Below are 27867 nucleotides of genomic sequence, written 5' to 3' on the forward strand. Positions count from 1 at the left end.
ATTTTCCATAGCAGTAATGCAGTTCCAATTTCATGTATTCAATATTTGCATACTATAGCGTTTCAATACCGGTCTTGATGAAATCGGCCCTATATTTTTCACTCATGTTTAAAAAGAAATACATTTGCCATGAACAGTCCGTCAACCCTTATTTTTTAATATTTGTATTTTAATTTATTTTTATGTCCAATAAGCTACATGGTAGTTGCATGGACCAGTGATAAGACACTGCATCTAGTAAGGAATATTGCTCCGAAGACTAATCCTGTAGTTATACAGGTAACGGTATCTGATATTTTCCAGCCTTCCCATATAGGCTCGGCTTGATGACAAGTTTTGTTTTACAGTGTTCAGCATCACTCAGAACTTATCCATCGGAAGGAAAAATGGACAGAAAGCAAGATTTGTGTGGTCTTTGGCTGCAGCACAAAATCCATGGTCACTTTTGATGCCCATTGGTTCGTGCCCAGAATCATTGCCCTGCGTGAGTTGCGGTCTAGCTTCAGTCTGGAGCACAATTCTAACCCTGCTAGATGCCTTTTTAACTGTATACTTGTAGTTTAAAGAAAAAAAATATATAATGTGAAGAGACTGGCATGTCAATTTATTTATTTAAATTTTCATATTCAAAATGTCCTTCTAATATTACAATTTTGGTCATGTGACAGTACTTACTGACATCTGTTGCATAGTAAAAAGAAACCATATTATATTTAAGGAAAATAAAGAATATTTAACATTCTGCATTCTCTCGGTTTGTGCTAACCTAAACATAGAACAACAAAAAAGTGCCAGCCAGTGACTTGCCCAAAATGCATCAATGGTTTAAAAAAAAAAAGGTTGTATGGCAGGAGCGCTCTCCCCTTCCTAAAAGGGATAAGAAAATGTCTATTTGTTCCATGTCTCTTTTCCGTGGCACTGCAGTAAACCATGCGTCCTACGAGTTGGCTGCTTCTTCCCCATGCTTCATTTCCCCACATCATGAAAGTATAGGTTGGCACATATACATAGCATGACTATAGAAAATAATATATAATAGATCAGATTCCTGAACTTGGGTTCCAGGTCTCCTTGTCGATACCAAAAAATCTGTAAAAGAGCACATTTAATATTACAAACCAAGCCAATGTGGTTGATCTTGAAAAAGAATGTGAATAATTTTTAAGCAATTTTGCAAACAATAGTTAGATGTTTCAGTAACAATTTTACCTTTGCATTAAAATAAATAATTAAACTCATAAGTCTCAGAAGAACAAATTAAGGTGTGTCCACTTCATGTTGCGGCCACACGTTCGACTTGAGCAGGTTCTGTCCGCACGTCCTAACAATGGGTCTTGTACTTTCCCCTGACTGAGCCATAGGCTTAGGGAGCCGGTCAGCAGGCGTTTGGCATTTAATTAGAGAGCAGCATGATTTAGGGGCGATGTGTCACTTACTGGGGTGCCTGTTGGGGTTTCAATAAAATCAGCAGGAGATTATAACAAAAGGACTAGTTGTCTCATACAATGTAGTCCTCTTGCTCCGTGCAACCCTGACCCCACCACTGATTAACTGCTTTCTACCCATGTACAGTGTACACAGAAAGCTGCCAATCAGTAGTGTGGTGGGGTTATACAGAGCTCAGCATTCAGAACTGGTACATCGGCAGGAGATAAAACAAAGATTTTATCAGAACTGCTGCAAGCAAATCAGAAAGTGACACATCGCTAGAATCAGGGCTCTGCCCCTACATCATGCTGCTCTCAGATTACATATCCTGATGACAGATTCCCTTTTAAAAGAGTTGAAACTATGCAGATTTGGATTCAGATTGAGTTTTTTTTCCCCATATCAGACCTTGAAGTTAGAACAATAGCTTAGTCTCCTATGCTATTCTGACTTAAAAAAAAACCCCACCAGACTAAAGTCCAAAATCACAAGTTTTGGACTCCAATTATCAAACAAAGTCCATGGCACATCTAAATTCAGTTTTACCGGGTTTAGGTGGCGCCCCAAACACTTTGCCGAAATGTGATGTGAATCCGACCTTATGGTGTCTAATACCTGCCCAAGTTCTATGGTAACTTTTAGTTGAACAAGCTTGTGTGTCTATGTGTTATAAATGAGAAGTGAATAAGCAGCGGCCAGGCAGCTCTGTACCTCCTCAGGGTACAATCAGATTGGGTGTTTAAAGGTTTTTTACACTTTTTTTTTTTTTTTTTCCCTTTTTTAAAACCTACCATTACCCAAGAGCCTCTTGTGTTGTTAACGTTGCAGCTGTAGGCATTTTCGCATGCAACCATCAGATTTCTAAGACCAGAATAGAGGCACAGATTGCCTACAACAGCCAAAAGAAGCTCATGAGCTGGAACGTTCTTCTGTTCCGAGGCCTGTGCCCCACTGGCTTTTAGCTAAATCTGATGAAACATTTATTTCCATTGATCTCCTGTCAACTTCTGCTCCGAGATCTTGGCTTAAATCTGAAGGCACATAGCGCTCAGAAAGGCACTAGTGCTCTCTAATTGTAGAGGTCATCAACAGTCCCCACCAGTGGAAACATACAAGTTAAAACCAGAGGAACATTTTAAAGAGCAAAAAGTAACCACTATTAATGCAAAACACTGTGTATAATGTAGAACTCACCAGTACAAGACCAGTAATGGAACACAAGAATATGCAGACCGCAAAGAAAACATTCACTGGTTTTGGAGGTGGTTGAGGAAAAACAAAAGCACTGATAAATGTTACCTGTACGGTGGTAAGAGAAGAAGTATTAGTCAGATCCTGAACAGGTACAACTAGTTCCTCCAGTCATTAGGATCACACAACACATGCAAGTAATGGTGGCTTCATACAACCATTTTCTCTACATCCAAGAAAAATGGTCCAATGAGTTTGTCTCAGATGTGGGTAAAAAAGTTTCTCCACCTTCTCCATTCTGCCAAAATTAGACTGCACTCTGAAACATCAGACCGCACTTGGATGACATTGAGACATAGACTTGCACTTCAGATTTAGATCGGACACGTGTCTGATTTTTTTTACTCAGATCAAGAGGAAAAAAAAAACAAAAAACAGACATGTGCACAGCCCCATAGAATATCATGGGGACAAGTTCTATCTGAAAAATCATGCCAAAACAGAAGATAATCCAATCAGAAAAAAGTAGGGAAAACACACAAAATAGGTGTATCTAAAATCCAATGTCAGTGCACTGAGCCTGTATAGGCACAGAAGACCCCCTTAGTGCTGCATATTACCATGTGCCACTGGAAAATGCCTTTGTACTGCATCATCTGCTCTTGAAGACAACACACAATTCTATTAAATATTAACAGTCATATGTACAAGGCCAAAAGGATAAAAACATTCTTAATAGCTTCTAGTAGGCAGGATGAATGTTTGTGGGGTGGCGAGACCCCAGCCATCACAGAAATCATGTGGGAAGAATTGGTCAGGTGAATGCTGGGCCGTTTTCCTGTGATCATCTTTGTGCTCTTGATGATCGCCAAGCAGAGTGATGGATGGATTCCGACTTTCTGGGAGAGACATGCAAAGCTGATGGCGGCCAGAAGGGGCACAGTGCTAACCCCACTGCTTCTACATCCTTCTATTCAGGAGGGGGTGTAACCCATTAATGACATCAGTTACACTTTTTTTTTACTGCAGTTATTAAAGGAATTTAAGGGTTTTTTTATTTTTATTTTTTTACTACACACAATCAGATAATCACATGAACGATGCAAGTGTAACTCACGACTAGCAAACAATGTCAGACATGTTTCTATACAGGACAAGAATTGAATAGTGATTGTTGTCGTAAGATTGAACATCATACACTGTATTCACACAGACAGATAATCTGAAGTGTCCCACGCCGCCATCTTGTGACCACATCTTATGACTGACCGGAAGTCAGAGGTAACAGTCACAAGCTCTCAATGCAAGGCTATGAGAGGCTCGTTCTGGCTATCCGGGAGTCACTACAACAAACGTGAACAATTTGGCAGGTCACAAGCTACTGGAGACTGAAAGAAGCCGCGCCAATAACAGAAGACAGCGGTTGGGAATTAGAATTCTAGGGGCAGGAAACTTAGATTAGTAGCACCATTCCAGCACTGAAAAAAAAAACAGCTGGAGTGATGGTTAACCATCTATTGCATTGGAATACAATCAGCCCTATTTGGAACTTGAATTTTCACTCTTTTTGTTGGTCAAATCAAAACAATTCTCTAAAAGTTGAATGACACACAATGCACAATGAATGGGAGTTTCTGGACACACCAGTCACATTACATAATTATCGTGAATCATGTTCATTAAAGTTAAAAATCTAACGGATTATGGGCCTGTGTAAATGCAGCATAAAAGGGGTGGTCTGGTATCTAAAATGTCCTGTCTTAATATCTATCCTTTACACCCTAACCACTTTTGTAATTTGCTTTATTAAACAACACTGTACACTTCCCCCTATCTACCCAATCTCTAAATATTTTTGTTTTTTTTACTTCAGTTCCTGTGACATTTCACTTGAGAAGAGTCTCAAACAGGACGTCACAGGAGGCTGGGGCTGCACTCATTTGCCTGTTGCGTCCATCAACCCTCCTGGAACAAGACGTCACAGGGTGCAGTGCTGCAGTTACTAACTAGTTTCTTGCATTACTGCCCTTTGAAGATGTCCTGGATCCATGGTGATGGACGCTGTGGGAGAGGAGAGTGCAGAACGCGTAATCTGCTTCCATCTCCATCGATGCATCTTCCAACTGTGAAAAGAAGATGTCAGGGGGCGGAGATAGAGGCAGTGAGTGACATTAGCGCCGCTTATAGCATGGTCCTCAAATGACTAGTCATCAGGGGGCGGCACTGATGTCACTCACTGCTTCTATCACCACCCCCTGACAAGGTCTTTCACAGTTAGAAGCAGAGTGCCGGCGCTGTACTCACATCTCCCATAAATTCTATCGTTATGACCATGGATCCATGACATCCTCATAGGGTGGCGATGCAAGAAACTTTAGTAAGCAACTGCAGCACTGCACTCTGATGATGTCCTGTTACAGGAGGGGCGATAGACACTGCAGGGAAGTGAGTGCAGCCCAAGCCCACAGAACAGGTGTCAATCTTTCAATTATAGTTTTCTCTGTATGTTCCACTCCTGGTTTTGGAACACAAACACTGATGAAAAATCACTGACGTCTGAATGAGCCTAAAGGAAGAAGCCAGGCTGTGTTCTCCTGCAGATCACTTAACACTTTTAAAAAATTAAAACAAACAAAACATACACAAATTATAATATATTTTACACACATGGAATTTTTACACTTTACATTTATGATTGGTGCAAAATATTTATTCAATTGTTTATATAACAAAATGGTTTTTTTTGTTTTTTTTTTAAATTCAAACATTTTATGTCAATAAAATAAAACCCCATACACCACACTTGAGAGCCAAAGGGCGAATTATCAGTACATGGGGCATTAAGTTATGCAAACAATGAGTTTTAGGAAGGTTTATTCTGCTATAAATAATCTACAGATTAAGGTCAGACCATATCCAATTAGTTTTAAAAATTGATTTATTTCATATATGAGGGAAATTCTATGTATTTTAGATCATGTACTAGTCTTAAAACAAAACAAAACCATACATCAGCACATTTGGCAACCATGTGCCGTATTTTTCGGACTAGAAGACGCACTGGACCATAAGACGCACCTAGGTTTTAGAGGAGGAAAATAGAAAAAAAATTTAAGCAAAAAAATGTGGTCATGATGCCCTGTTAAGCGGGAGGGGATCTGCTCCTGACACTGTTAGAGGGGTAATGTCCCCCAATTCTGTTAATATCCCCCATCCTGGTATATATGGCCCCCTCCTTCCTGTTATACGTGGCCCCCATCCCCATCCTGGTATGTATTGCATCCTTCATCCCCATCCTGGTGTGCATGGCCCCCCTCATCCCTCTTCCTGGAATGTATGGCCCCACTCCTCCCTCCATCCTGGTATGCTTGGCACCCCTCCATCCCTCTTCCTGGTATGCTTGGCACCCCTCCACCCATGTATGCTTGGCACCCCCTGATCCCCATCACGCTGCACACAAAAAAATATAGAAATATAGTCACCTCCTCTCTCCTCCAGCGCTGCATTCCGCTCTTCTGCCGACATGGACCTCACAGTGTGAGCCGCGCATGGCGTAACTGCTATGCGCCCCTCACCCTGTGAGATGCTGTGCCGGAATAGTCACTGCTCCCCACACCGGGACTGTGTGCGTGGGAAGCAGTGACCATTCACTCACCTTAATAGTGCGCACACTGTATCCGCAGCGCGGCTCCTGCTAAAGCCGGCGGTCACGTGTGCCCGCTATTAAAGAACATCCCTGATTTGCCACACTGTCATTAAGATGTCATCTGTGTGGCAAATCAGGGATGTTCATGGGCGGAGCCGATTTTTTGGCGCGAACAAGCCGGAACCCCGCACACGAACTCGAATTTGAAATGCCGAACAAATTCGCTCAACACTATTCACTACAACCCATGGGAGTGGATTGTAGTGAATATTCATGGTCTTTAATAGCGGGCACACAGACCGCAGAGCGGCAGCAGGAGCCGCGCTGTGGCTACAGTATGCCGGCTATTAAGAAGAGTGAATAGTCACTGCTCCCCACGCACTGCAGTGACTATTCCGGCACAGCATCTCACAGGGTGAGGGCGCATGGCAGTAACGCCATGCGCGGCTCACACAGTGAGATCCATGTCGGCAGAAGAGCAGGACGCAGAGGTGTTGCAGAGAGGAGGGGAGCATAATTCTTTATTTTTTTGTGTGCAGCGTGATGGGGATCAGGGTCTGCCAAGCATACCAAGAAGAGGGATGAGGCGTGCCATACATACCAGGAGCAGAGCTGCAGCTACAGTGTGCGCACTACTAAGGAAAATTAATATTCACTGCTCCCCACGTTTATAGGCGTGGAGAGCAGTGAATATTCATTTTCTTTAGTAGCGGGCACAGTGTAGGCTGCAACAGTCACTCCTGCCTCCTGTTCCCCGCTCCTCCGCTGCTGCTGCTCCCCCCACACAGCCACAATAATTATAGTCATATATATGAGGCTGCAATATATAAGATGCACCTCCCACTTTCCTCCAAAATTTTGGAAGAAAAAAAGTGCGTCTTATAGTCCGAAAAATACGGTAATTAGAATAAAATTCATTTTGTAAGAAGTTCAAGAAACTTCCCAAATCCCTGACCTGTTTTATCTGCTACAGCTGTATCAATTCTGAGTGTAGAGCTCTATATAACCCCACCCACATCCCTGATTGGCATCTTTCTGTGTACACGGTGAATTGCAGCAGGCCAAGTAGTCCTCTAGTGATAATCTCCTGCTGATAAAACCGTGATTTAATAAAAACTACAGCAAGCAGAACAGTAAGTGACACATTGCTGGAATCAGGGTCTTTGTCTCTATATCAAGCTGCTGTCAGAATAGGTAGCAAGAAAAGAAAAAAAAACAAAAAACCTGTCGCCAGAGTCTCATTAACCATTTTCCTGGACACATACTATTTCACTGCCCAGCCATGTGTGACATTTTCCAAATGTACATTTTGTTGTATAAAGGAATACATTTGCTAGGTGTTTGTAGATACTCTTTTGTTTTTTAATCATATTGTTACTGCTTACTGGGGAATATCACATATTACATTACTTACACAATTTATATAGGGACACACTTACCAGGACCAGCACTGACGTTAACCCACCAACAATGAGGTTGATGATTCTATCCTGAAAGTAGAGGACATGTCAATGAGTAACCTCCTCGTGGGATATATGTGACCAAATTTCTAGCTGTAGATAACTCTACAGACTGGCAATAAGACTAAGGAGGCTGTGCTGCATCGGAAGGCCAGGAGCAAGCCTGCTCAGCTAGGGTTTTTAAATGATCACAGAAGTGAACGGAGAAAGCCACACATGGTCCACTACCTCTCCATACTAGTGGTACAAGATGAGCCCCACACTCCACATAGGTGCGGGTCCAAGAGGTGGAACCACATTTACCAGACATTTATAGCATATCTTGGATATACCACAAGTGTTTGATATGAGAATAACCATTTAGAAGGTCAAAGCGCTAAACTTGTGCTGCCGGCCCTCCAGTCTTAAGATCATTGTAGTCTCACAAAGTCTAGACTTATGCCAACAATTACACCTTATTCAGATTTAAATTTTCCCTGAGTTTCACACCTTTTGTTTCTGACAATCCACACAAAAAGCGCAGAGACATATCCGAGTTTGGCCAAAGTCACACATACCACCTAGTCATTGATGTGATCAGACTCAGGGGACTGTCCGTTACAAACACAGGGGTCTAAATTCGGTCATTTTTCCTTCTTTTAGAGAAGTGTGGTGATTGAAAAACCATAGTTCTGTTTTGATTATTTCTTTTTATGCAGTTTACAATATCGAATTCATTTTATATTTAAATAGACATTTTTTTCTCTCCTTTAAAAGTTTACTTTTATTTCTTTTTGTTCCCTTAGGGACTTGAATCTGCGTGCGCCTGATCACTTAGACCATACACTGCAATTGTATTGCAGTATATTGTGTAAATTACTGAGTCCTACAAAGCTTAGCCTGTGCCTGAGCTTCAAAAGGAGAAATAAGATGGCAGCAACAGTGGCCTCAAGCGGTGCCCATGATAGTGTAGAGGAGCTCATGGGAACAGAGCGTGCGTGCCACTGCAACTTCTCCATTTAAAACGGCACCTGTCTATCAGCAGTGATAAGAGCCCAGAACTGACTGCTGCTGTTAGACAAGTGCCGGCAACGCAGCAGCTTCTGGGCCCCCTCTACACATCTGGCCGCCACTGGTTTTTAGGACAGCTGATTAGCGGGTTCCAGCATTGCCACTAATCTGATATTGTTGACCGAAAAATCCCTGTAGCCAGTTAGGAACACAAATGAAGAAATGTCAGTAAATGGAGAAAAAAAAAAAATCAGTTTAGATTTACTGTTAGGTCTCTGATTTTAGATGGAAGTGATCCAATTTCCCCAATTATGTACCTCCCATTTAGGGTCAAGTCAGAACACATGATGCAAGGTTTGCAGAAACTGATCAAATTAAATTCATGATTATTGCACAAGTTGACGAGAGGTCATCCTCCTCTTCTATTTTACTCTATATGGAAAATTAATTTTACCGCTGATTTCAAGAGAACATAAGGGCTCTTCTAATAAGACCTTGCCTAACCAAGCAAGAATTCTTCAGTTAAACCACTTCTAGCCCTGAAAGATGAATTTGCTTTATTTTTCTCGGTTCATAGTAATTAATATTAGAATGAGTGTTTCTAAGAATGCTCGCTCACGATAATGTAAATGCCCCTTAAAGCGGTTGTCCCTTTTCAGAAAAGTTTCTCCAACAAGTTCCATTAGTAGTGAGAAAAAAACAACAACAACAAAAAAAAAACGCACAAGCTGCGCTCTACTTACCCTGGATGGGTTCAACAGCAAGAATCTCCACTGCTGCTCACGGTGTCTGTTACGTCGAGAGTGTGGTAGCCAGTCAGTGAGCTTAGCGGCTCACCCGTCCACATCAGCAGAGCTGCTGAGCTCAGATACAGTCAGCGCTCCAGTCAACAGACATCGGGAGAAGTGGCGGAGACTCTGGACCTTCTCTAAAAGGGAACAGCCATCTTAAACATCCATTTACATTGCACAATTATTGAAAACGAGCATTCCAAGATCATCTTGTTTAGGTTACTGATCACCTAATAAATGAGCAAAACGCTTATGAAATAATGTTCTGGTTGTCCGAAAAGATCATCGTCCTTGGCAGCACATGGATCAAGACTAGCATTGTCTTGAATTAGACGGACTGTGGCGTCTCCCCCCTGTCCTGAACCAGCTACGCCCATTTCAGTGGAGCTGGAAGAGATGGGTGTGAAGATGCCAAAAGTCGCAAAATTTAGGCACAACTCTGAGTTTTGCGACTTTTCAGAGGTGTTGCCGGAATTCTAGAGTGAAAGCTTTGATGATCGGACCCTGTGCTGCCGAGAACAGTGGGCAGCCTGTGCACATCTGAGGCAGGATCAGCCTGTGTAAGGCTATGTGCCCACGATGCAGAAATGAAGCAGAAAATTTCTGCAGCATTTCTGCATCTCCCTGGCAGAAAAAACGCATGCAGATTGTGCATGCGTTTTTCCTGCAGAATACATGCGGATTCACATGCGTTTCTGCATGCAGATTGACAAGCGCTTTCCAGGCGATAGCATCACTTGGAAAGTGCTTGACAACTAGGTCACACTGTATAAATCCATGCAAACAGCATGGATTTATACAGTGTGAACCGTAAAAATTAAAACAAATAAAGCTATACTCACCCCCGAGGCCCCGGTGTGTGCAGCAGCGCTCGTTCCCGTCTGGTTCCCGGCTGCCGGCATATCGCGAGACAGAGCGGTGAAGGGCCTGCGGTCACATGACGGACGTCACCGCAGGTCCTCAAGCGATGCCGGCATTCAGAGAGAAACATTCGGACAGGTGAGTATAAACTTTGTTATTTTATTCTTTTTTTACAGGTACAATGGTACCCAGGTCTGGATGAGAGTCTTCTCTCCTCCAGAACTGGGTACCATCCGCACATAGAGACGCATAGAAGCCGCTTGTACAAATGTACAGTCGCGGTTTCTATGCGTTTCAATGCAAGTCAATGGCGGGAGTTCCGCTGCGCTTCCGCAAAATTAAATGACATGCTGCGGACTTTTGTCCGCAGCATAAACGCTGCGGAAAAATCCGCAGTATTTGCATAGAACATGCGGAATCCCCTTGGGGACCATGGGGTGCGGATTACCTAGCGTTTCACAAGCGTTTCCGCTGCGGAAATTCTGCAGCATAAACGCTTGAAAAACGCTACGTGGGCACCCAGCCTAAACAGCCATCAACCAAACATTTTGCTCGTTAACGATTACTTAATCTGCTCAATCTACAGAATAAATGAACGCTTAGAATGGAGCAGCATGTGCGAGTAACAGCTCCATTTAAATCTTCCTGGCCACAACAATTTAGCTATTATCTACTGCAGTGTTCCCCAACTCTAGTCCTCAAGGCCCACCAACAGGTCATGTTTTCAGGATTTACTTACTGCACAGATGATAATTCCATCACCTGCACAGACAATAATTCCATCACCTATGTAATACTAAGGAAATCCTGAAAACATGACCTGTTGCTGGGCCATGAGGACTGGAGCAGGGGGAACAGACTGATCTGCTGGATAGATTAGAATTTATGTAGAATGCAATACCTTTTTAAGAGTGGTTGTCCCAGACTAAAGCTGGCTACACACATTATGCTGTGCCATTTAAAGGGACTGTCAGCACAGAATGACTGTTCAAACCAAATACAGGTGCTCAGTGCACATAGGCAGGGCCACTCATTTATATACATCTTCAAACCTGCTTGGTTTCCCTCAATCTTCACTCCTCCCCCCACTTTGCTTCATAGAGCCAGAGAAGGGAGGTGATAGATGCAAAACAAGTATGTGGGAAGGTGTATTTAAACCTTTTGGCCTCGACATGATGCACCGAGCGCCTGTACTTAGTTTGAATAGTCAGTCTGAGTCCCCTTAAGCCAACTCTTCCATACACAGGAGCACCCTCTTGGCCGAGTGCTCTATGAGAAAGACACCAACTGACAAGCTGACCTGGGGCTTATCTCCAGGAGACCAATGAGATCAGCAGTCCGAAATCGGACATGTTAAAACATCAGTCGGCCGGCTTCCCTATACAAATTAGACAGTTGCCGAACCGGTAGATAGATATCGGTGGGTTCAGCCAACAATAGAATAACGTTTAAGGGGCCCTTAGACCATCAATATTAGACTGGTGGGGGAATCCAACACCCAGTAGCAGGAGCCACAAATAGCTGGTCGATATGGGCACCAAAGGAAGGGGGGGGGGGGGTGGACTAACCCATATGGATCTTACATAGATAACCTCAGGATAGGTTAAGCCATCAATATACAAGTCCTGAAAACCCCTTAAAGTGAAAACAAGACTGAATCACAAAAGAAGAGTAAGCATAGAAAGAAATTTTACTCAATTTTTGGATCATTCCTGGTTTCTGTTTAAAAATCCTGCATGTGAATCTAACCATAGACTTTTATAACCAGCCGTAATATATCTCGGAACTGTACACTTGGGATCAGAGCGCAAATAGTAAACCACCGAAACCACGGCTGAAATTGCCTTACACATAGATAGTATCTAGTAAATACTTACAGTGCTCACTATGAGGTACCTACCCTTGCAGAGGTTTCCCCGAACAAAGGTCTGTTGTCCAGACCACCGGTGCCATAGGTCCTAGTGGTATAGTCGTCCATCACAAACGGAGAGTCTTCTTCAGTCATTAACTTAGAGTTTTAGTGTATTAAAGCATACACCTGGCACCTTCAGAACATGATAGGGAGGCTTGCTCATGAAGTGTGCTAACAGGAAGCTCCAGAGAGTCACTACTGGTGTAAGAATAATGCCTGGAATGTTCACTTCATGGCGATTGGTCTGAAAACAGAAAAGAGCAGTGAAAAGTCAAGCGCTGAAGTGAAGAGCTGTGTAATGAAAGGTGTGGAAGAGCAAGCTAATGTGTTATCAGGAGTGCCACCATCTAACAAGGGGGGAGCTACAGATAACAGTGACAAGACCTTCTTATTACGTATTTCACAAACACCTTTATGTTACTATATCACACCAGAGCAGCGCACATTTCTGTACAAAATAACAAATACTTGACTTATGTATCCGGCCTTGCTCAGTACTCTTGCATTGAGAGAGGCTGCGCCCATGTAGCCGGGAGTATGCAGATCACATGCCCGCTGCTGGCTCTGGAACATCCTCACAGTGCATACGTGTGCGGATTCACAAGTCTGCAGGTACAGAGTGACTACAGACTTGTAGGTCAAGACCTGACAACCCCTTTAAATGGGCTGTTCGAAACAAAACACCAATTTAATCCCAAATATCTACTTAATGTAAGAATTTAATTGACAATCAGTGAGGTCCGGAATGGGTTGGGCTGAGAATGCGTCTATTGTAAGTCCTGAGGTATGCTCAGTAGGATCTGGTCACTGCAATATTCTTTAATGCACAGTGACAGTGCGCTCCCTCACCGACTGTCCTGGCTGTGATGAGAAGTGACCAGCCGGTAAGAGCGCACACTGTCAGGAGAGACACAGGCGAGCAGGAAAAGAAGAGAAACCACCCCATCTCCCCCCCGAAAGTGACATTAGTTTCAGGGATGGGGCTGGTCTCTGATTTTCCTGCTTGCTGGGTTCTCTCCTTACAATGCGCACTGATGAAAAGTGACAAGCTGGTAAGACTATCAGTCCAAATTGTAAGGAAAGAACCCAGCAAGAAAGAAAATCAGAGACCAGCCCCGCACCTGAAACCAACGTCACTTTCGGGGGAAGGATCTCTCCTGACCGTGTGTTCTCTTACCAACTCGTCACTTCTCATCAGAGCCGGGGACAGAGAGAACGGTCACTGCTTTGAAAAGGACAGTGTACAGTGGCAATGGAGCTTGCTTGCACTGAGTGTCAGTAAAGCAGGGACTAGCCCAGCCCCTGAAAAGGACGTCACTGGTGAAGATTTGCTTCAGGGTGGGGACACAGGCTGTAGCAGTAGCTGCAGTCTCTTCCCCCTGATGACTCCTTGTTTGGAGTATCCCAGCATTCACTAAGTATTTTCAAACAAAATGTCATCAAACAGGAAGTTGGCAAAAAAAGAAATAAATTAAGCAGTTAGAGTAGAGAGGGAATGGTAGTGAATTTTTAATTAATTAAAGCATAGTAGAAGAGCTATTGGATTATTATATTAAATAGACATTTAGGATTAAATCAGTATTAGTTTCGGACTACCTCTTTAAACCCATGTATTTTGTGCTTAAAATAATTTTTGTAATTGGGCTTCATTTAAAAAAAATAAATAAAAAAAACTTTGCACGGTTTGCCTTTTGTATCTGTATTCACTATTACACTCCATGTCCAAGTTAACCGAGAATCTGTCAGATTGTTCTGTAAGCCAGTTTGTTGGTTGTATCTGTCTCTTTCAGAGCTCTTCTCAGCTGAGTTATGACCAAAGTTAAGCTCAACTTAATATGATCATAAATCAGTTAATAAAGAGATCAGAAAAAGACAAAGTGTGAGGCATCAAACTGAAGGTAGTTTTTTCTTTTTTGAAACATACGAAAAAAACGGAGCGAGTCTCATCAGGTTTTTTTTTTTTTTTTTTTTTTTTTTTTTTTACACGGAGGAAGAAAAAAAAAAAAAGAAAAAAAAAAAAAAGATGATGAATATAAAAATCACAACATGTGAACAGCTCCACAGATTCATCCACGAGAGGGAAAAAAGAAAAATCGCACTCGTACATGAAAAACTGCCATATCACAATGAGCTCACTCATGAATTCTCAAATAACTCCTTTTGCAGCCAGAAACAGATAGAGACTATAGAAGGCAAGCAGTGCAACGGTTTAATTAATTCCACAAATTCTTTAGTCCAAAATATATGCATTTGAAAAGGAAACAAAATACCCCACCATGAAAGTGTCCTTATTCTTTAATGCCTCATTCCCATATGTACTAGGAACAAATGTTAGAACTAAGCAGCAAATAAAGTTGCACACAACCAGGAGAGGAAAAGTGTAATAGAAACACCTCACCACTTCTGTATTTATCACCCACTCCTGGTTATGGCTTACAAATACTGATATAAAAAAACTCCGTGACCATGGCTTCAAACAAAAGAAGGAAATTGATGCATTGTAACAAATCATTTATAAATGACACCTGTCACAAGTGGTTTCCTTACACATTTTCTGGCCTTGTGTGAAAGGGACACGTTATTTATTAGATTTAACGTAGATCTGGTAATTATTATTCATTTCAATTCACAGATAAAAGTAACGTACATTTGGAAAGTGGCCACAATTCATCATTGCATTTCCACCGGTTTTTTGGAGTGCATACCTCTGAATTAGTGAATTTTATTAGTTACAAATTCCAGCGGATTTGTGCTTTTTTTTTTTTTTTTTCAAGCTGTCATTTGTGGTTTAGTTAAATTGTTGTAAAAATCTAAACTGAGTCTGAGGCTGCGTGCGCACTATGCGTTTTTGATGCGGAATTTCCACAGCGTAAACGCTTTAAAAACGCTTGGTAATCCGTGCCCCGTGATCCCCAATGAAAATCTGCATGTTCTGTGCCCATGCTGCGGAATTATCCGCAGCAGATTTTCCTTGCGGAAAAATCCGCAGCATGTCCATTATTTGTGCGTTTCTGCATGCGGATTTGAGGTCCCAATGCATTTGAAAAACGCAAGTCAAATCCGCATGTAAAAACGCTGCAAAAACGCGTGTAAAATCCGCAAGCGTTTTTTTTTTTTTTTACTGCCAAGAACATGCGGAAACGCTGCAGAAATTTTCTGCTTCATTTCTGCATCGTGGGCACATACCCTTAGGCTGCGTGCCCACTATGCGTTTTTCAAGCGTTTTTGCCGTGAAATTTCCGCAGCGAAAACGCTTAAAAAACGCTTGGTAATACGTGCCCCATGGTCCCCAATGATAATCCGCATGTGCTGTGCACATGCCGCGGAAATTTCCGCTGCGGATTATCATTGCGGAAAAATACGCAGCATGTCCATTAATTTTGCGGACACACAGCGTAATTGCCACCATTGACTTGCATTGAATCGCGTAATATTCGTATGAACACATTTGCACAAGCGGATATCACACGGTTCAATGTGCGGATGGTACCCGGGTTTGGAGAAGAGGAGACTCTCATTTTCTCCACTCCGTCCAATCTGTTGTATGGGTCGCAGTGGTGTGAGGACATGGCATGATGTCACTTAGCCATGTGACAGGTCACGCGACCGCTGACGTCGGTGGTTGCGTGACCTGTCACATGACTCAATGACGTCATCACAGGTCCTTCACACCACCACGACCCATACAACAAACCAGACGGAGGGGAGAAAATAAAGGGGGCTATCGGAAGGCAAGTATAATGTTTATTTTTTACCATTCTTATAAAACTATTACTTGGTCACACTATAAAAATCCATGCCGATTGCATGGATTTATATAGTGTGACCAAGTTGTCAAGCACTTTCCAAGTGACGCTAAAATTGCTTGGAAAAGCGCTTGATAACCCACATGCAGAAATGCATGCAAAAACGCTTGAGAAACGCTTCTACCTGGCAGGAAAAACGCATGTAAAATCCGCATGCGTTTTTCCTGCCAGGGAGAAGCGGAAAAAATATGCAGCATTTCTGCATCGTGGGCACATAGCCTTACAGATTTATGAAATGTGACTTTTTAAAAGGTTGCAAAATTTGTGTAACTCTGCACCAGTCACCCCCCAGAGTGATTTTATATATACCAGGTTTTTTTAGCACAGTTTTTGTAACCTTTTGAGATGCCAGAAAAAAAAAGAATTTTTTTTTTGCTTTGCAAAAAAATTCACGAATTGCATGCGCCATTTTGATCATTTTGGCACAAAAATATTCAGCGAAAACCACAAGTCAAAAAATAAAAAAAACACACAAATGATAAATCAGGCTGTCTTTTCAGAAAGTCAATTTTTTCCCCACGTAGATTAAAAAAAAAATAATAATAATAAATATATATATAGCACAGATTACCATCCATTTTAGGTCCATGTGTCCATTTTTCTCATAAATTCAAAAAAAAAAATAGAGGAGCTTACACTTTTGCCATGTTTTTCCTGTACCAGCAAAGTGAATGATTTCTGAAACCTCACATGCTGCTCATTTATTCCTTTTAGATTTTAAGTAGTTTATATTTCTTGCCTCTTGTATGAAAATAAGAAATAGTTTTTGCAGAATTATGCTTGACAGGAGGTACAACAGGCAAAAGGGCTCCTTAAGGGTAGACACTGTGGAATTGTATTTATTTATTTTTAAAACACACCTCTATGTACACGGCTTGAGAAAGTATTCACCCCCTTGGCTTTTTACCTATTTTGTTACATTCCAACCAGTGTCTAAACATTTTTATAATCTGATTTGTGTGTGATGCATCAGTACTAAATAGTCGAAGTTGGGGAAGTGGAGTGAGAAAAATATAGGCAGAAATTAAATTTATGGGATCAAATAATTAAATTGCCATGTGCATATGTATTCACCCCCTTTGCAATGAAGCCCCTGAAAAATTTCTGTTGCAAGTAATTACCTTCATAAGTCACATGCTTAGTGAAAGGAAATCCACTTGTGTGCAGTCTAAGTGTCACGTGGTCTGTCAGTATATACTGTACACACCTTTTCTGAAAGGCCACAGAGACCGCAACACCATTAAAGGGGATGTCCGGTCAAACGTGATAAGTCTGCAGTCACTCTGTGTGACTGCAGACTTCTGAATCCCCCCAGGGATTCACCAGTATGAGACCTAGGACTGGAGGGTATGTATGCGTTATACATGCAAGTGGGCGTGGCCTCACTCTCCATACACTTGTTTTGAGCGAACCCGCGCCTTCTAGTCGAATACACCCACTGGCCGTCTGCATCACTAGAGGGGACACGGCCTTGCTCCATACAAGTGTATGGAGCGAGGTCGCGCTGAATGGCCGGGGGTAAAGTTATACATACCCTCTGTTACCGGGTCTGGAACCGGCGAATCCCCGCAGTGCACAGGCTGGGAGCGCATAAGTCTGCAGATTTATCACTTTTGACCGGACAACCCCTTTAAGCAAGAGGCACCACTAACCAAACAACACAATGAAGACCAAGGAGATCTTCAAACAAGTCAGGGACAAAGTTGTTGAGAAGCACGTCAGGGTTGGGTTATAAAAAAAAAAATCCAATCTCTGATGATCCCTAAAATTGTAAAGTGCTGCGGAATATGTTGGCGCTATAAAAATAAAAATTATTATTATTATCCCCCCGGACCACCATCAAATCCATTATCATCAAATGGAAAGAAGAAGGTACCACAACAATCCTCAGCCCGGGGAAGGAGGGCATTAATCAGAGAAGCAGCACAGAGACCAAAGATAACCCTGAAGGAGCAGAAGAGTTCCCAAGCAGAGACTGGAGTAACTGTCCATACAACCACAATAAGCCGTACACTCCATAGAGGTGGCCTTTATGGAAGAGTGGGCAGAAAAAAAGCCTTTACTTACACACAAAAATTGTAAGGCTCATTTTGAGTTTTTCTAAAGACACGTGGGAGACCCCCAAATATATGGGAAGGTGCTGTGGTCAGACTAAGATTGCTGTTCACCAGAGGAAACCATCTAACTTGACGGAGCTGGAGAAGTTTTGCCTTGAGGAATGGGCAAAAATCCCAGTGGCAAGTGTGGAAAGCTCATAAAGACTTATCCAAAGCGACTTGCAGCTGTAATTGCCTCAAAAGGAGGCACAACAAAGTACTGACTTTAGGGGGTGAATAGTTATGCACACTGAAGTTTTCAATTATTTTGTCCTATTTGTGGTTTGCTTCACAATAAAAAGAAAACCAAATGTTCACAGGTGTAGACATGTTCTTTACATGTACTGCTGCAAACCCTCAAAAACAGTGAAATTCTAGGTTGTGAGGTAGCCGAACACAAAAAATTCCAAACGGGGTGAATACTTTTGCAGGCTACTGTATAAAATAATGAGGGACTTCCGTGTAGAAATAGCCTGAAGAACCGTCCAGTCACTTCTTTTAAACACTTTGCTGCTTTACAAATGTAAAACAGTTAGAAGAAGCTCAAAACGCATGAACATTTGACCAGCAAGTCATTTTTACATGTCAGCTCATGTTCACCCTCTAAACGTTTATTAACCCCTTCATGACCAGGCCAAATTTGTTGTAATAACTCTGGAATGCTTCAACAGATCCCAGTGATTTTCACATTTTCTCGCGACATATTGTACTACATAATAGTGGTAACATTTGTTCGATATGACTTGTGTTTATTTGTGCAAATAATTGGAGATTTGGCGAAAATTTTGAAAATGTCGCAAATTTTCATGCCCTTACAGTCATGTCACACAAAATAGTGAATAAATAACATTTACCACATGTCTATTTCACATCTGCATCTTTTTTTTTTTTTTTTTAAAGGGACCACATCACCTTTGAAGTGAATTTGGAGGGGCCTATATGACAGAAAATACCCAAACGTGACACCATTCTAAAATCTGCACCCCTCAAAACCACATTCAATAAGTTTTTTTTAACCCTTCAGGTGCTTCACAGGAATTAATGCAATTCTACTTTTTTTTTTCCCACAAAAATTTTCCATTTTCACAAGGATAGCAGGAGAAAATGGACCCCCAAAATTGGAAACCCCACAGGTGGCCCCATATCGGAAACTAGACATGTGGTGAGCACCTTGAACCCCCAGGTGTTTCATAGAAGTTTATAGCTTGGAACTGTGAAAATTAAAAATTATGTTTTTCCCACAAAAATGTTGGTTTCGCCCCAGATTTTTCATATTTACAAGAGTAACAGGAAAAAAAAGGACCATACAATTTGTTGTGCCATTTTTCCTGAGTACACCGATATCCCATATGTGGTCGAAAACTACTTTTGAGGCACAGTGCAAAGCTCAGAAGGGAAGAAGCACCATATGGGAGCTCAGATTTTGCTGGAATAGTTTGAGGGTGCCATGTCACACTGGCAGAGCCCCTGAGGTGCCAGAACAGCATAACACCCCAAAAGTGACGTAATTTAACAAACTACATCCCCCAGTGAATTAATTTAATGGTGCAGTGATCAAGTTGACACCACTTGTGCCTCTCAGAAATTTAGACCATTGGGTAGTACAGAAAGAATTAATTTTTACCACTAAAATGTTGTTTTAGCCCCAATTTTTATAAGGGATAATAGGAAAAAATGGACCTCTCAGTTTGTTGTGCAATTTCTCCTGAGTGCAACAATCCCTACATGTAATCGAGGAATACTTTTCAGGCACAGTGGAAAGCTCAGAAGGGAAGTAGCGCCATATTATAGTGCAGATTTTACTATAATGCTATGTGCCCACGATGCAGAAGTGAAGCAGAAAATTTCTGCAGCATTTCTGCATCTCCCTGGCAGAAAAAACGCATGCGGATTGCACATGCGTTTTTCCTGCGTAATACATGCGGATTCACATGCGGATTGACAAGCGCTTTCCAAGCGATTTTAGCATCACTTTGAAAGTACTTGACAACTAGGTCACACTATATAAATCCATGCAAACAGCATGGATTTATATAGTGTGACCCTAGAATGGTTAAAAATAAAAAAAATAAACCTTGAGACTATGTGCCCACGTTGCGGAAATGAAGCATATTTTTTACGCTTCTCCCTGGCGGGAAAATCGCATGCGGATTTTACATGCGGTTTTCCCGCCAGGTAGAAGCGTTTGTGAGGCGTCTTTGCATGCATTTCCGCGTGCGGGTTATCAAGCACTTCTCCAAGTGATTCAAGCATCACTTGGAAAAGTGCTTGACAACTTGCTCACACTATGTAAATCCATGCAACCGGCATATATAGTGTGACCAAGTAATAGTTAAAAAAAAAAAAAGAATCAGAATGGTAAAAAATAAAAAAATAAAGTTTATACTCACCTTCCGATGCATTCTGTGCCCCGTCCGGAGTCTTGAGCGGCTCACGCTGTTGTGTGCAGGACCTTCGGTGACGTCATTGAGTCATGTGATGGGTCACATGACTCAATGACGTGGCAGGTCCTTCACACACCTCGCGACGGCGGGAAAACACCGGGAAGACATCAGAAGATAAGTATAAACTTTATTTTATTCTTTTTTTTACAGGTTCTTTGGTACCCAGGTCTGGATGAGAGTCTCCTCTCCTCCAGACTTGGGTACCATCCGCATGCGGAAACGCAAAATTAATGAACATGCTGTGGATTTTTGACCGCAGCATGGGCATTGACATTGCGGAATGCCATTGGGGACCATGGGGTGAGGATATACATGCGTTTTACAAGCGTTTACGCTGCGGAAATTCTGCAGCATATACGCTTGTAATACGCAACGTGGGCACGCAGCCTGATACTTACCTTCCGATGGCCCGGGGTGTGCTGCTGTGCTCCTTCCTGGCTGCCGGGATATCGCGATGCCCTGTACTGAAGGACCTGCCGTCACATGACTGTAACGTCAAGACAGGTCCTACAGTCCAACGCGATGTGCCGGCAAAGGAGAAGGAGCGCAGCGCGGGCCGCCAGAAGGTGAATATAATCTTTATTTTTTATTTTATTCTTTTTTTTACAGTTTCTATGGTACCTGGGTGTGGAGGAGAGACTTTTACATTTTCACATGGGGAAATGGGCAAAAATGGCACCAAAATTTCTCCCACAATTTATGCTTAATGTAGAAATACCCCATATGCGGACCTGAGCGAGGACTTGCTTTTCTTGTGGATTGAGTTGAAGCTTTTATTGGGAACATTTTACATAACATTTGGGATCACATTTATGCTCCGCTCTACACTGAGCACTTATATCGGGGTTTCCATCTAAATCTCCAAGGGACGTGATTCAGATGAAACCCCCAAAGGATCCATTCACTATGAGGCAGCAGTTACTCTGGACACCATTTGGCCTCTGTAAAGTGGTGTCCTTTTCAGAAGCGCACAAAACTGTGGTCAGCGGTTTTATGCATGGCTAAAAAGAAGGGAAACCGCCGAATCATAGGCCCGACAACTTCCAAAGTGCCTCCATCTTCCTCATAATAGGGAATCTTCGGTCGGTGGTTCCGTCTGAATCACATATTTCAGATATTTACATGGACACCTTGGTGTAAGAGCTCAGTGCAGAGCGCAGGATAAGTTGTGAGAAGAGCCTTATTGCGATCTTTGGGAGGCATAATGAACAAACCAACAATAGGTGAACAATGTGTTTCATTTTTATTTATTTATTTATGCCGTTCATTGTGCAGTATAAGTGATTAGACAACTTTATTCTTCGGGTCAGTGCGATTACAGCGACACCAGATTTATATATATATATATATATATATATTTTTTTTTATGTTTGGCTGCGGTCACACACAAAAAAAACGCTTTTTTTGCATCACCATGTTTTGAGAGCTATAATTTTCCTATATTTCTACCGGCAGAGTCATTTGAGGGCTTGTTTTTTGCAGGGCAAGTTGACATTTTTATTGGTACCATTTCCGGGCACATGACATTTTTTTGATTGCTTTCTATTCCGATTTTTGGGAGGCAGAATGAGCAAATACCAGTAATTCAGGAATTACTTTTATTTATTTTTTTTATGGGAGGGGTGTATATGCCATTCTAAATGTGGTAAAATTGATAAGGCAGCTTTATTCTTCGAGTCAGTATGATTACAGCGATGAGGAAGTGAAGATGGATCCAGCTCAACACACCGGGCAATTAATTAAAATTCAACAATCTTTATTGGCAAATCCTTTTAAAAATTTGTAGAAAAGACAAAAAAATGGACATCTCAGACGACACAGCATATATTATGGGTTAGTGTGTAAAAAAAAATGCCATACGCGTTTCGAGTGAAAAACTCTTGAACACTGGCTATGAAAAAGAATATTGTGAACTTGGCTTAAGTATACTAACAAATAATCATGGATACAAATAACAAACATGTTTTTTGTATCCATGATTATTTGCTAGTATACTTAAGCCAAGTTCAGAATATTCTTTTTCATAGCCAGTGTTCAAGAGTTTTTCACTCGAAACGCGTATGGAATTATTTTTATTTTTTAATTTTTTTTTTTTTTTACACACTAACCCATAATATATGCTTAGTCGTCTGAGATGTCCATTTTTTGTCTTTTCTACAAATTTTTAAAAGGATTTGCCAATAAAGATTGTTGAATTTTAATTAATTGCCTGGTGTGTTGAGCTGGATCCATCTTCACTTCCTCATTGACCAAGGCGCTGTGCAGCAGTGAGGACGCCGTGCTCCATGCCAGACTGGGATTACATCTCAGGGGTGAGCTGAAATTTTCTCTTTATTCATATGATTACAGCGATACCACATTTATATAATTTTTTTTGTGTTTTGCCGCTTTTACACAATGAAAACTACTTCATAGAAAAAAAAATATATTTTTGCATCGCTTTGTTCTGAGAGCTATAACTTTTTTATTTTTCCACTGATGGAGCTGTATGGTGGCTTGTCTTTTGAGGGACAAGATGACGTGTTCAGCGGTACCATTTTTATTTACATTCGTCTTTTTGATCGCGTTTTATTCCACTTTTTGTTCGGAGGTATGATAAAAAAGCATAGTTTTGAGGGTTTTTTTCCAGACGCAGCAATACCAAATATGTGTACTTTTTTGTTTATTTTTATTTACTTAAAAATACATATTTATTTTTACAGTTTTTTTCTCTTCAACTTAGTCACTCTATGGGACTTTCACTTTTTTCACTTTGATTGCAGTTATACAGTATTGAAATGCTTCATAACTATCAGTTCTGCACTGACACACAAGCTTGTTAGACCATGCCCTGAGCATGGTCTAACAAGCTTGCTAGCCATGGCAACAATGGAGCTCTCGCGATAACATCACGGGGGAGCCGATCAGAGGGGAGAGGGAGCCTCTCCCTGCCTTCTGAATGCCACGATAGATTTTGATCGTAGCATTTGGGGGGGGGTTCAACTGCCGGGAGCGGCGAGGACACTGCTCCCATCAGTCAGAGCCAGGTGTCAGCTGTCAGATTCACTGAACACCCAGCGGCGATTTAGCGCGCAGAGTCTGTGCGCACAAAATTGTCAAGACATATTGATACATTCAAGGTCGTGAAGTCCTCCCCAAACAGGACGTATGGATACATCTAAGGTCGTGAAGGGGTTAAGCACTCTCAGCCAGGTTATGCAGCAGATCTGTATGAAAAAGATGTGCGCACATACCCTAAGTGGTTGCATTAATGAAATTATGCAGGATCTACATATAAATCAATGCCGGACAAGCCGCCCTGTGTGCATTACAGATTACAGAGTGGGCTAGAATGGAGGCTCAGAGGACAGAGGAATGGCACAGAGTAAACAGCCTTTATGGGGAAAGTACCATAAATTGAAAGGCTCTGGTCTAACGACACCCAAGATGGTCTACATCAGTGGTCCCCAACCTTTCTTACCTTGAAAGCTACATTCAGCTCTGAGAGAAGGTCGCAAGCCACATTTAGAGACCCACCCACACCCTAACACACACACACGTAGTGACATCTACAGCCCCCACATTATCGGTATAATGATAGCCAAAGCTTCCCCACAGACATCACACCAAGGCGGTATTCTTAGATCTAGGGTGCCCACCTTACCCTCAATTGGTAATCTCACGGCATGCACCCCCCACAACACTATCACATCCAGCTTCAAGAAACCCTCTGTGTGGCACTATCATCTTATGTCCAGCTTAGCACTTAAAGGGGGTGTCCGGCCTTAGGTCACATTGAGGATTTTTACAGGTGCCGGGCACGTGACGTCAAGTATGTGATTTGCATACAGTTGTGCTCAAAAGTTTACATACCCCGGCTGAATTTTTTCTTTCTTGTCATTCATATTCTTTGAAACAAGGCCAACAAAAAAAAAAACACATTTTTTTTCTCCACTCATGGTTATTGGTTGGGTGAAGCCATTTATTGTCAAACTACTGGGTTTTCTCTTTTTAAATCTTAATGACAACCAAAAACATCCAAATGATCCTGATCAAAAGTTCACATACCCTGGTGATTTAGGACTGATAACATGCACAGAATTTGGCACAAATGGGTTTCAATGTCTACTAAAGGTAACATTCTCACCTGTGACCTGTTTGCTTGTAATCAGTGTGTGTGCATAAAAGCTGATTGAGTTTATGGGACTCCGACAGACTCTTGAATCTTTCATCCAGCCACTGACGTTTCTGGATTGTGAGTCATGGGGAAAGCAAAAGAATTTTCAACGGATCTACTGGAAAAGGTAGTAGAACTGTATAACACAGGAAAGGGATATAAAAAGATATCCAAGGAATTGATAATACCAGTCATCAGCATTCAAACTGTGATTAACAAATGGAAAATCAGGGGCTCTATAAAAACCAAATCACGGTCAGGTAGACCAACAAAAATTTTGCCCACAACTGCCAGGAAAATTGTTCGGGATGCAAAGAAAAACCCACAAATAACATCAGCTGAAATTCAGGACTCTCTGAAAACTAGCGGTGTGGCTGTTTCAAGATGCGCAATAAGGAGGCACATGAAGAAAAATAGGCTGCATGGTCGAGTCGCCAGAAGAAAACCATTACTGCCAAATGCCACAAAGTATCTCACCTACAATACGCCAAACAGCACAGAGACAAGCCTCAAAACTTCTGGAACAAGGTAATTTGGAGTGATGAGACCAAAATTGAACTTTTTGGCCACAATCATAAACGTTACATTTGGAGAGAGGTCAACAAGGCCTGTGATGAAAGGAACACCATTCCTACTGTAAAGCACAAAGGTGGATTGCTGATGTTTTGGGGATATGTGAGCTACAAAAGGCACAGGAAACTTGGTAAAAGTTGAAGGAAAGATGAATGCAGCAAGTTATCAGCAAATACTAGAGGCACATTTGCACTCATCAGCCCGGAAGCGGCGTATTGGACGTTCCAACATGACAGCGATCCAAAACACAAGGCCAAGTCGACCTGTCATTGGATACAGCAGAACAAAGTGAAGGTTCTGGAGTGGCCATCTCAGTCTCCTGACCTCAATATCATTGAGCCACTCTGGGGAGATCTCAAGCACACAGTTCATGCTATACAGCCCAGGAGTTTACAGGAACTGGAGGCTTTTTGCCAAGAAGAATGGGCAGCTTTACCATCTGAGAAAATAAAGAACCTCATCCACAACTACCACAAAAGACTTCAAGCTGTCATTGATGTTAGAGGGGGCAATACACGGTATTAAGAACTGGGGTATGTGAAGTTTTGATCAGGGTCATTTGGATGTTTTTGGTTGTCATTAAGATTTAAAGAGAGAAAACACAGTAGTTTGACAATTAATGGCTTCTCCCAACCAATAATCATGAGTGGAGAAAAAGTTTTTTGTTATCACTCATATTCTCTGAAACAAGGCCAAGAAAGAAATAATTCTGCCGGGGGTATGTAAACTTTGGAGCACAAATGTATATGCGGTCACGTGTGGACTAGTTGGGAGCGGCATTGAGTAAGGCCAGACAGTCTTGTAAGAATGTGGCTGAAAGTATGCAAATCACATACTTGTGGTCACATGTCCCCCCATTCCCAGCATCACAGAATCCTCACAGTGCATGATGCAAGGATTCACAAGTCTGCAGTCACATAGAGTAACTGCAAACTTGTAGCCTAAATTAGGACAACTTCTATAATTTGTCTTCGCCCCCAAGGCATGTGTATGCACATCTTATCTTCTGTGTGGGGTTACTCACAAAAGTCCCCATCTGGAGACCTGCCCTTCATAGTAGAATGCTACACCTGACGCGCCAGGCTGGTGGACTGCCCACACATCATGAGCCCGATCCACAGGTTGGGGACCCCTGGTCTACGAGAACATGAATCCCTGGTCCTCAGTTTTGGCGTTTCACCTGAAGAGGGTGATAACGGGGTGACAAGTGACAACGTTGCAGGATGATCTCCAGGCATGTGTGGGCCTAGAAGCAGTCTGGTCCCATCTAAACCCAGCAGCGGTGTGATCAGCATAGAATGTATGGAGCCTCCGGACGGTTGGATTGACGCTTTAGCCTGATGCGATGGGAGCAGCTTTTACCAGATATTAACCTGGGCATGTCTCAGGAGCCCCCCAGTAAACCATCACCCCAACCTAACTCCACCCTTCTGTATGGATGTGCCTGACACAAACACTTATAGATGGAAATGCCATTAGGACATTACGCCATGGCAGCCAATCAATATGTCCGAGTGGTGCAGTAGGGGGGAGATCCGTATGGAGAAATCTGGATCCGTCCTGGGTCCCGAGCCCAGCGCTTCTAGGGGAGACCCCAGTATATGCAGCGTCTGCTGGGAACGATCTACAGGATCGGAGATCCAAGCGATGTCCACCCCAATCCCGCTCCTACCAGGAGCCCTGCCCAACCATGGGACGGGGACCACAGCCATGCTGGTTAACCCCTTCACTGCCACACAGGCTAGAAATCATGCACTCCGCCAGTGGGGACAGCGGTGAGGTCTGTGGAATATGAAGGAGCTATAGAAGCAGAACATCCTAAAAAATATATAAACTTTTAACCACTGCATTGCCACACAGGACAGAAATCCTAGACACCTTATAACAGGTCACTGCCCGCCAGCCTATACCTGCAGACCCCAGACTCTCACAGCACGCCTCGCCATCAGGCCGGAGGCAGTAATGCAGCCATCGCCCAGCACCAGTTCACTACTAGTAGAAATGCCCCTCACCCCCCAGCACACCGGCGCTCCCGGGTCACCCACAGCCCAGTAACACGTTACCTCTAGCATCCCGACTGGAAGTAACGTGCCTCCCGGAGACGTCAGCCCCAACTTTACCACATAGTTACCCGGACAACCGTGACCAGCACAGCGCTCTACAGACAGCCCGGTGCTGCTGAGGGGTTGCGCATGCGTATTTGACCCTCGCTCCTCCTATTGGTGCTAATTCTCTGTCTGCCGGGCGCACCGACACGCCCCCATCTACGTCACGCGCCCGGCACAGCTCGGCTAGACGTGCTGTTTGTTTATGTTTAGCAGAGCAGACACGTTATTGGTCCGTGTTGGGGGCGCGCCTCTGATAGCTGGTCCCTCATTGGCTGCCCTGGCCATTACGGAGCGTGAAATGCTTTATAAACCGTGTCCTCAGTGTTGAAGCCGTGACAAGCTGGCGCCGCATCTACTATTGCTGCCTTGTAACCGAGCAGGGGGAGTGTGGCCCTCAGGGCCGGG

At 42.6% G+C, this 27867-nt stretch overlaps 1 protein-coding gene across 1 annotated transcript; it reads right to left on the minus strand.

Moving 5' to 3' along the window:
• Window positions 1-387: 387 nt before the first annotated feature.
• TMEM243 (transmembrane protein 243) lies at window positions 388-27581 on the minus strand. Its single transcript, XM_073652349.1, has 5 exons — window positions 27418-27581; window positions 12268-12523; window positions 7705-7755; window positions 2623-2727; window positions 388-1089 (listed from the first exon to the last, which is right to left on the minus strand). The coding sequence occupies exons 2-5, from the start codon at window positions 12370-12372 to the stop codon at window positions 967-969; spliced, it is 384 nt and encodes a 127-aa protein (XP_073508450.1). The 5' UTR covers window positions 12373-12523; window positions 27418-27581; the 3' UTR covers window positions 388-966.
• Window positions 27582-27867: the final 286 nt, after the last annotated feature.

This window comes from Phyllobates terribilis, unplaced genomic scaffold, assembly GCF_046119375.1.
Source record: "Phyllobates terribilis strain yellow unplaced genomic scaffold, ASM4611937v1 Scaffold_11__3_contigs__length_659146591, whole genome shotgun sequence".
NCBI lineage: Eukaryota > Metazoa > Chordata > Amphibia > Anura > Dendrobatidae > Phyllobates > Phyllobates terribilis.

What these genes read in the sequence shown, in the direction of transcription:
- TMEM243 (XM_073652349.1), bottom strand. Translation starts at nt 12,372, where the DNA reads ATGACTGAAGAAGACTCTCCGTTTGTGATGGACGACTATACCACTAGG. An exon ending in TAACGTCAGTGCTGGTCCTG is followed by an intron (nt 2,728 to 7,704) that starts GTAAGTGTGTCC and finishes ACCACCGTACAG; the next exon opens with GTAACATTTATCAGTGCTTT. An exon ending in CCATTACTGGTCTTGTACTG is followed by an intron (nt 1,090 to 2,622) that starts GTGAGTTCTACA and finishes GCTCTTTTACAG; the next exon opens with ATTTTTTGGTATCGACAAGG.